General features: G+C 29.7%; 1 protein-coding gene across 8 annotated transcripts in view; it reads right to left on the bottom strand.

Annotated features, from left to right (window-relative positions):
- Positions 1–2,754: 2,754 nt before the first annotated feature.
- The window catches only part of GULP1 (GULP PTB domain containing engulfment adaptor 1), a 277,575-nt gene continuing 269,068 nt past the window's right edge, over positions 2,755–11,261 (bottom strand). For 6 of the 8 annotated variants that reach the window (XM_028479893.2, XM_028479892.2, XM_028479903.2 and 3 more), the window contains one exon: positions 10,325–10,497. In XM_028479893.2, coding sequence (XP_028335694.1) covers positions 10,325–10,497 — 173 coding nt within the window. Of the gene's footprint in view, positions 4,648–10,324; positions 10,498–11,261 lie in introns of those variants that run through there. The other 2 variants (XM_028479919.2, XM_024115603.3) reach the window with 1 other exon arrangement.

The following is an 11,261-nucleotide window of genomic DNA, read 5'->3' as shown; positions in this document are numbered from 1 at the left end:
TCAATATTAACATAATTAATATAAACAATAGTCAATTGTTTTTCCTCCCTTGAGTGAGCCAGATTTCCTTAGTCTATGAATCTATGGTGATTAATAGATGCTCATAGAGAATGTCAAGGTCTTTATTTAGCAGATCATTGCTACATAAGATAAAAGTTAAAATACTGGTAAAGACTTTATCAGAAAGGGCAAAGTGGTTATCTTCTCTTAAGATTTACTTGGAAGGCATGTTGTTCTTTTCTTTCACAGAGAGCATAAGAAGTTTTAGTTCACATCATTAGCAAGAAACATGCTAAAGAATCATTTAACCTTTTACTGAACACTTTATGGGTAAAGTGTTGTGCGTGGCACCAAAGAAGATACAAAACTGTCAAAGCAATACTTCATTAAGATTTTTGGAGGATAAACAGAAAAGTTTTTTTAAAAAGCTTTATTAAACAAATAGAAAAGTTAAAAAAGTACTTTATTAAAAATATATTTAAATGATGTTTCCAAGACAGTATTTTATTGATTTTTGCAAAATATATTAATAATGACAAGTTGATAAACTAAAATTTACAGAGAAAATGCTATGAGATTTCAGAATGTCCTTTAACAGAGAACTTAATTAGGTCCTGCGCGTACTGGGGAATTCTTTTAAGAAGATATCTCCTACAGCTTATAGCCAGACTCCCTTTAATGAAAACAGCAACATTTAAAAGTCTGATGCAAGTTCCAAAGTGCCTATAGACCTGCTTGCAAACTGGAAATGTTTGGCTCAATGAATTTTGAGTGTGCATCTGAATAAACACCAAAATTGTGGCTAAAGGTAAATATAAGGTAATTATATAAGCAAAGTTTTATTTACACAGTTGTAGTGGTACTATTAGCTCACACAAAACCCAATGTTAGTGATACAGAAATAAGAAATTCAGCTATTTCAATTTATCGTGTAGTGATAAATTTTTATCAGAAAAATTCAAAGTGAGGTTTCAAACTCAACTTCTTAAGTATGCCATCCTTTGTATATTATTAGCTATGATTTTGGAATTAGTGTGTCTTAGGATCAATGAACTAGAGTGGAAAGAAATGAATTCAGAGAAAGGAAATGTCTTCTGCTATTTAAATAATACCCATTTCATAAAAATTCACTTGAAAGTAAGGAAATAGAAGACCATACATTATTTTAAGAGGTGGTCTCCTCACTAGAGTAAGGGAATCCCACTTTACATGAATTCCAGAGAAATACGTTTTGAGGGAGAGAATTCTATAAGTGGGTTACATTTGGATCTTAATAACATAAGGTCAAGACATGGAACGAGTGTAAAAGATTTAAGGTTTGGGTCAAATTTATGAAATGGGTGTTGGAGGGGGAAGTTATTGAGACAGTTGTCTGAGGTTATCTAGGAAGGTGAGGACACTTAAATTAGGCACTTCCTTCATGAGACACAGGGGTGTGAGGGCAATACTAGCCATGCCCATATCAACAGTGTGTTAACTGCCCGTAAAGAGTGTAGTTTGGGTGGAGTCTGGGTTTTAGTTGTCAAAATTGAGTCCAAGAGTCTTCAAAAAATTTAACAGAGGCTGAAACCCAAAATCATGAATAAATATTGAATTTGGAACTACAGATGGAAACACTGGAACAGAAAAATATTAACAGCCAGTTTCTTTTCATGGTTATGTTCAGTAACATCAAAAGGAGTAAAAACAAAAGTCAGTATTTAGAAATGCATCAACACAAAAATCTATCAGAAGTTCTATCTGAAAATGAATTCCCATAATGTGACTAAAATTAAAAAAAAATCAAATCCAAAATACAAGAAACAAGAAGAGATGAAGAAAATTATTGTCATTGGCCTGTCTTCTTAAGCTTCACATTGGATATCTAACATTATAGACACTAGCCAGTGCTAGGTACCCAAATTTAAACATAGTTAAATATTAATATTGTAAAGGAAATTTTTGGTTCACACAGTACTTTAATACATATAGGTTTTCATTTATTAATTCAAATATTTGCCTTACTTTTCCTTTACGACAATAAACTAACGGAAGACAGGAATCTTGTCACCTTCAATTTAACAGTCTGTTAGCAAACTTACGAGATGTTTCCTTACCCACCTAATACATGATATTCACATAGAATCATAAATGAATTTTAGTGAACGGATGGATGAATTGCTCAATGGTGTGCAAAGCTGTGCATGTGAGTCCTGTGTAGCATTAAAATACTTAACATTGTACTTTGAATAGATTCAAAACTTCATGATATTCTAATTAGCCACCACTCAAATTCTATTATCAAGTCCACCTTTTTAAGACTACCAGCCAAGATACCCTTTGTATTACTAGCTTAAAAAGGCTCTCCATTCTGAAAAGAGATATTTACGTAATACAGTTATTACACCAGATGCTTCTGGTGAAAGAAACCAAACTATGACCTCTCTCACCAGCAGGATGAAATCCACTGTTTTCACAACTGAATTATGTTGGATCATAAAGCTAAAATGTGTGTGGGCTATAAGAAATGAAATTAAAGTCTTTTTCTGCTTTCTTCTTTCTCTTTCTGTCTTTCTTTTGGCACCAATCTATGACCAGGAAAATCTGGCATGAAATTAGCTTCAGAATGTGTCTAAATTAATTAGAGGTTATTTAATGAGTTATATATACAAATATGAATTATACAATTTAATTTATTTAAAATCATTTATTCTCAGCAAAATCAAACATATCATTGAGTTTACATAGAAATACAATTTGCAACTGTATCTTCATAAAAATGCACTGTTGAAATAAATGCTCATAATTAATGACCAATTATATACTATTTAATCATGCCAGTAGCAGAATTGATTACCATTAAAAATTGATACAGTAACATATTTTAAATGTGCAAAGTACTCTATTGTGTTACCATTGGTAATAAATCGCCACTAAATATATACCTATTACATAAAGCTTTTTAAAGTACAATAAAAATACAAATTCTATCTGTTAAAAAAAGCCATTGATATGGCTTCTAAACATCCTCATTATACAAATTCCAAAATACTATATGACAAACAAAATTATAAAGACTCTTCTTTATGAAACATATACTACCCTCTAATTAAGGTACAACTTAGCAGATAACAGAAAGCAAACAAGAAGGCTTATATACACCACAGAACATTATGGGAATACATATAAATATAATATTGCATAAGCCTATTTGATTTCTGTTCCTAGTGAAAATATACCTTTAGCACGTGAAGAAAATTCCCATGACTAAAGGAAAAGAAACATTTTTGAGATCTACCTTCAATCTAAGCTCATATTTTCATTAATTTAATTTTTTTCTTATAATGTGATAAACCAAATTATAAATTTGACCATAAATTTTGCTGCACTCAGTACAAATTACAGTCTGTTACATAATGGGCAAAGGTGTAAGAAACAAACATTTTTAAAAGTCAGAGTTCATCAGCACATCAAGAATCAGCTGCAAGAAAATGTTATTGTTCATGTTAAAGACCAAACTGAGCAGCAATTTCATTTTTGTGAAAAATGAGATTCTGACTTTAACAAAACAGATACAAATTAAATTTGCTAAATAATATTGATAATTCATAAAGACCAGGTGCCATAGATTTTTAACAGTATCAAAACTAATGGGTCATCACAAAATAAACTTTGGTGAGAAAATATCTTTATCAAAGGAGAAAATATAAGAAGGATAGTCTTATTCAGTTCAGAAAAAAATATATTTGGTAAAGTATATATGGGTAATAGATACTGCAACTATAGACAGCATATATTCCAAATGTTTTTTTCAGAAACTTCAGATCAGATGATGTTTAGTAATGTAACCGATCTCATTAGAAATTAAATTTTAAGTGTTTTGTAAATAGCAAATTTTCATTTTTTCCACAATCTTTATGTATGAAATAAATAAAATATTTAGAGTGTAGCTGATAATAATAACTAACATTATCACCTTGCTTTTACTAATAAGTACTCTAAATACATTTAGTTTAATTATTATTGGAATTTATATTTTTGTTATTTTACCGGCTAAAAATGATCTGGTGGTATTATATTCAAAGTTTACATTTTCCCAATAATATGAACATTTCAGACATAAAATGACATCTGTCTAATGAATGGTAACACGTTTATTGGTTTGAATATAGAACATATTTAGTTTGGCATTGGTGTATCTCTTTAGGACTCTGAAAGGTATCTTTAAGGTATGGCTTTTGGGAAATCAGTAATAAACTAGCATATTAGAGAATGAACTTAAATTTGAAGAAGCTAATTATTTAGAGCTCAGACACAGGCAGATATTTGGATAATTTGTCTTTCAATTATAAATTCTTCTACAAACAAACAGAAAGGAACATAAAAGTATGATTTACTTTACAGTGAGTTGTTTTTAAAACAAAATGTTACCGTTCAACAGTGAAAGTATGAGGAAATTTTACTGAAATAATTTTCAGAAAGTTATGAGGTTCAAAAATATATTGGCACATATATAATACCTGTCATAAGTAATAATGAATAATAGATATGTATACAAAACAAATTTAACAGATTCAAGACCTCTTGTTCTTGACATCAGCACCTGCTGTCTAATGGGTCGAGACAAAATACTGTGCCTTCAAGAGTTAGTCCCATTTTGAACCCCTCCTGCAAAATAAAGTAAAATCATTAAAATAGGAAATGCTCATAGCAAAAAAAGAAAAAAAAAATCCGTAAATGAAAGAGACTATGAGAAGTTGAAATCTTCATGTTTTGATCAACTAAGAAATAATTATATGTCAATGTTGGCTTGTCAAATTTTTATCAAATCCCTTTATACCCATTAGCATTTTAAATGTTTTAAATATACATGAGGTTAGCACGCATAAGAGATAGAAGAAAACAGAAATATGTGGAATTAAGTAATTTTAAGACTTAAATGTTTCTTTTCAGTGAAGTCTAGTTTATGTCATTCTACTGTAGCTTAAATCACTTGGCTTTAAAGGTCAATATTCATATAAGTAAGATAGCTAGACCTCAAGGTGATGACAGCCTGATAGTTTTCACCTTTTCTTCTTGGTTACCACTATCCAGAGCCTGGTAAAATAAATTGCATTGTATTCCCTAAATGTAATGTTGTAACCTATGTGTAACACAGGACTGCAGACCACTTTGCCATGGAGAAAGTTTCCTCTACTAGCCTTGTAGCTGCCTGTAGCTGCAAATTATTGCTTTGAATTCCACTCACCTCTAGCATGTTTTAGATGCTTCTAGAAGTTAAATTTCTTTTGATTTATTGAGACCAAGTACCCAATTGCCATGAAAAAACATTTTTTTGAAGATTTTTTAGTTAAAAGTTAGTGGCAAAGGTGTTTGTCCTTCTCTACTCCCCAGCTCTCTTCTTTTCTGTATAAGGTAGTTGAACTATGGGCCATCTCTGGTCTTACCACCTTCCCCATCCCCATCCTTGCTCATAAAATGAAATGTAGACAAAAGTCTATTCCTGAGGAAAAGAAAATCTCTCTCAAAGAGAAGGCTTTTGTCCTCTGTTCTGCTTTGTGTTTTGTTTAATTAGATGGTATCTACTCGTGTGTTAGCCAATTGCATATCTATTTGCATTTCCTCAGGTTACTTTCATTTAGAACCGGTATCTAATGTATTTACTATAAATCCAATGTAAACATTATCATATAGAGGAAGAAAATCATTACAAAATACAAGCCACACCTTTTTCGCTGTTAATGTTTAGAGAACACTCTTCATTATGTCTAAGCACAAAGACCACACGGCAATGCCATCACTTTAAGGGTTTTTCAAAAGTACTTCTCTGTACTTGGAATACAAATTATATTTAGTTAAGTAAAAGTCAGAGTACCTACCATTGTTTTAAAAGCCTATTCTGGTCACAAGAGAAATATTTTGCTACATGGATGCATATTGTTTTAGACAGCCGCCAAATACTTAGAAAAGTCAATACTTTAAACTGAAAATATTGTAAATAAACTGCTTTTTAAAATATTTTATTTGGATATCTGAGGATCTATGTACTATGTCATCTTCTGGAATATCAGATAGATAGATAGATAGATAGATAGATAGATAGATAGATAGATAAGTAATGTGGATATATATTACCTTTGGAAAGATTTGCTACCATTGTTTTTTCAGTTCATTCTGAAATTAAACCACTATCACTTCAGTTACCCTGAAAATACTATTTATCAATGTGTTATCAGTATATGAAAGGCAGAATAGTAATCAAAGTAAAATAGGGGTCATTGTTTCAACAAAAAATGTTTGTATATCACTTCCGAGAATATCTCCATGTTTTCAAAAGGATTCTTTAGGAGTCCTCTTAGATTAACTTAATTATCCCTTTTGACAGACACACTGTTATATGGCTCCTTGGTTTTCTTTCCTCTTAAAATTTCCCACACATCTTCTGACCCTTCCTTCTAGGCATCATTTAGTAAGTCATGACTTAATGCATTCTAAATCCTTCTAAGGTTTCCATATCCTCTTGAATTCTAAACGTCTGAATGGAAATAAGGCTTATTTAACTTATGTAGTGATGGAAACTATCATAAACTCATATCACACAAAATAATGATCTTATTATAGATATATTATTTAAAATATATTTTTATATAAAATATTTTCCCCAATTGCATTTTCTTACTTTGAAACATGGAGAAAAGCACATCAAGGAAGAAAAAAACACTTATATGCAACAATTAACATGTTGAAGTATGTCCTTTGAGTCTCCCTTTTTTCTACCTATAAATTTAAAAAAAATTAATACTAATATAAATAACTATATATTATATATAACTTATTTAATGTATTAGATATATTATATATAAATTTCTATACTCTTTTTTAATCTTAGCAGAGCAAACTTGATTATTTTGAGTCCCTGTAAAACTAATTTGATAATTTTATAATGTTCTAATAATTTTAATATAATTTATTTCCTGTATTTTATAATTATAAATAAGGTTGACTGTATGTTTTTATGCATAGAGATTTTCCACATTCATAGTTATTTTCTCCTCAGAATAGACTGTATTAAAGTTTTTGACATCAAACAGAAATACAAGTATTAGTAACAAATTACTCCCCAAAGGGATGCTGTGAACTGACCCTGGCCCAGCAATGATTTAGACTGCTCGTTTCATCACGATTTCATTTGCACTCTATATTAGTAAAAAAATATAATGTTTAATTTGCTGGATTAAAATAGCTTTTATAGTTGTTAATTTGTATGTTTTCTTTGATTAGACTTAACATGTCTACAAGTATATAGCCATCTGTGGTCTTATTTTGTGAGCTATGCTTTTTTATTTATCTGTTGATTATTTAGTTTCCTAATCATTTGTCTACTTACTTTAATCATGTGTACATGATATAGTTATATTTTTTAAGAGAAAATTTAAAAGAACTATAGAAGACCTTCTATAGGAGACTATATGTACATATTTTCCTTTTCCTTATAAAAATTTCTTTCCTATTCAAAAGTCTGATATATATTTAATTGTATTTCAAAAATTTTAAACTTCCCAAGGCTTCTAAAATTTATCTGAGTATTTGTTGTAGGTTTCAGCTATACATTGATCTTCTCCTAAATTATTAACCAGTTGACTTAAAATCACTTAATGCAAAATTCTTTCATTGACTTGTCACTCTCCTTTTTTAATGTATTAAATTATTATAACATACAAGGTACACTTCTGGGCTATCAATGCTATTAAACTGATTTGCCTGTCAGTGACATGTACTAAGAAGTTTAAATTATGTCAAATCATATAAGCATATAATTGATTTCAAATAAATATCTAATTTTCTAACAATTTATAAAAAATATGGCTTAACATTTCTGTTTAAATTCTTACATTCATGAGATATTTCTATGATTTCCTCTGTAAATAAAAGAGGAAAATCCAAAATCTCACTAGGCTTGTTAACTCAATATAGTTTATACAATCTATTATACTGTATTAAGTTTTTGCATTATACGCAAAGATAAAAATAGCTAAATGTGTGTATTCAATTAATTAGGCTCACAAGATTAATAACAAAAGTCGTTATAAATTTTAGATAAAATATTATTTTACTTTAATTAAGTCACCTTGCAAACACATCGTGTACTAAAAGAAACAGACAAGCAATGAGGTGGACAATGCAATAGTGATTGAGTCACTGAAAAAATAACTTCAAATATGGGTTATAAAACCTCTTTAAACAAAACTAATAATCAGACATATACATGTGAAACTGCTTTTTGAATATTTATTAAATAAAGCATGTAAATATTAAGGTTTAGCTTTAAGAAGTTATAAGTTGTTTAAAATTATCATGAAAATAATATACCAACCATCTCTGGCGCTACCCACCATGAAAGCAGAAAAGAATAAAAAAGACATTAAGAATATATTAGAAATGACAAAAACAAAAGCAAAAATACCACAGTGTAACATTATTTGACTACCATATCATTAAATCATTTCACTATAGTGTTTCTCAAACTGGGTTTCTACAAAAGTCTGGAGATACAGGCTTATCTTCAAACATCTATAGAAAACATTTGTTGTGTGAAAATCTAAAAAACATTAATAGAAACTCTTTGTGTTTTGTATAAGCTTTGAGAACAAATACTACCATATCAGTGCCCATGTTTGTTTTTGTTCTTACAAAAGCATTAGTCCCAAGGTACAAACATAATTGGTAAAACTAATGAAAAGGAAAATAAATTTACTTCATATGAAATAAATAAAGCATTCTCACTAAATAATCATGCACTATTTGAATGAAAGTCTCTTAGTATTTTAACTATTGAAAAGATGTGGGGAAATTGTGTCATCAAACAAGATACACGCTCATATCAACAGAAGTATGATGTTGGTGGTTTTAGTTTCAGCCAAATAAAATAATCCATGCTGTTATATTAAAGTTCTTAATCTGAATTTTATTAGGTGTTGTAATTTTGCTTTTATTTAATTTATAAGTTTTGACTTAATAGTTGTATAAGAACTATAAGAATAAAATGTATATAACTTTTGTGTAAATATTTAAGAAATGTTATAGAAATAGTTTAAGTCAATATTAAGGATTTAAAATAATTTTTCATGCAAAATGGAATAATAAATCACCCAACTTGAGAAATTTTTGTTTTGACATATTCTTTAAAAACCTCAAGTTATGTTAAACAATCCAACTTTTAAAACGCAGAGGCACTATTATATCTAGAATAATAAGGAAATTCACACTAGAAAAGAAGACTGCTTCACACCTTCAGTACAAAATCAGTGAAAGGATATTTATTATCTTTCTAGGAAGCAGTGTTTTATCAGTGTTAGAAGATCATAATCCACCCCTCAACTTTTTTTTTTTCCAGGAAATGAAGCATAGAGAGTGAATGTATTAACCCAGGCCTAATAAATAAAAACCACTCTGTCTCTTCACCACATCTTCTCAATCAGCTTCATATAATTGGTCTCTGCCTGAATTCTACCGTGTATATATTGTCTTTTTGATGAAAAATAGGATATAATAACTTCATCAAAATGTAAAGGGAAATATAAAGAGGACTTTATTATAGTGCTTATAAGACTAATTACTAATCATGGTCCACTGTACAAAGATTTAAAACCAATATCTTCAAACTTCCAGAACAATTCAGAATTGAAAAATAAAAGGGAGAGAAAGAAATGAAAACCAAATTGGACTACATTCCTAAGGAAACTGTCATTTGGTGTCTGCTGTTTCAATAAGAGCCCAGAAGTTATGAACTATAGTTACAATGCTTCCTATTATTTTATACCCCTCCTCCTTTGGAATTCTTCGTTTTAGCTCTCAGCTTTATTTATTAATTGAGGTAACATTGGTTTATAACATTATATAAATTTCATGTGTGCAACATCATATTTCGACTTCTGTACACAGGACAGTGTGTTCACCATCAAAAGTTTAGTTTCTGACCATCACCATACAGTTGACCCCTTTACAATGTTTCTTTTTAAGAGACTGATTTCATTCTTACAAAGATTTTCCTTCACCCATTCACAATTCTGAAATTCATAATTGTTAAGACTGAGATCAAATCTTATAAATCTAGTGCAATGACCTTTTAATTTTTGGATTTTGAATAATTAACTCATGAAGAATTTATGTTATTTTGTATAAAAAAATGAACCATGTTTTTGCCCCTGTAAATCACACCATTAAGAACAAAACACAACGAAACCTTATCCTTAGCATCTGTCTTTTTTAGGACTAAATGTATGTTATTGTTATTTTAAAGTAATTATTTTAAGTAAGTTGATAACAGTTCAAGGGAAGGGTAGTTTTAGTAATAACATTCTCTTAGTCCCATAGAAAACAGAAAAAAACAAACATTTATGGGCCAATCTGTTAAAATAGTCACCTGCATCTCATCTAATTTTGATTGAATATCTGGAGGGAAATCCCCTGCTCCACAGTTAAATGGGTCAAAAGGTTCTGCTCCAAACAGGTCCCGTTCTAAAAGGAAGAAAATAATTTAGTATATGAAATGACAAGGAGTGAGTTGGGGTGAGTTAGGTTTCAAAGGCAGGATTATATAAAGAAGCACCTGCATCATCAAATGAGCCCCTATCCACATGTACACTTTATGCTGGGCTTTCCTGAGCTTAGACTAGTTAAACACCAACAAGGAAGCAAAGATCTGCTTTTATGACGATTTAAAAACTATTTGGTTACAAAGAATGATTATTCAGAGAGGTTTCTGTGTCTTTAAGTAAGACAATATCAAATTCACCAAATATTTGATAATATATTACAATGCCTACACTTTACTAAAGCAATTTAAATGTACTAAAATTAACGTATTACTCACTGAAACTTCTCTATTCCATTTATTGATGAATCTGCAACACAATAGCGAAGCAATACGTAGGACCTAGTAGATTAGGAAGTAGTTTAACTCACCGTTCATGTACTTTAATCTCACCTTTTAGCCACAAAAAACTTAAGGCACATCATCTCATGTAGTATAAAATCATATCACCTTCCTAGATAACCGCAATGAGACAGGTTCTTTAAAAATGCCTCCTATCCCCCAAAACAAATTTCTTTTAAAAAAATAGCAGTAATTGAGTATCAAAAAGCTCTCTGCGCATATATTTTAGAGTCTGCATTGTTTTTTTAATCATTAAAGAAGTATCAAAGTTAAAATTGATGTTTGTAATTGAGAGGACTATGACTTAATTTATGATTTAAAATTTTTTTTTTTTTTTTTTTTTTTT

Source organism: Physeter macrocephalus, chromosome 2, assembly GCF_002837175.3.
Source record: "Physeter macrocephalus isolate SW-GA chromosome 2, ASM283717v5, whole genome shotgun sequence".
Taxonomy (NCBI): domain Eukaryota; kingdom Metazoa; phylum Chordata; class Mammalia; order Artiodactyla; family Physeteridae; genus Physeter; species Physeter macrocephalus.
The sequence above is the reverse complement of the archived record's forward strand: the minus strand, read 5'-3'. Positions and strand labels throughout refer to the sequence as shown.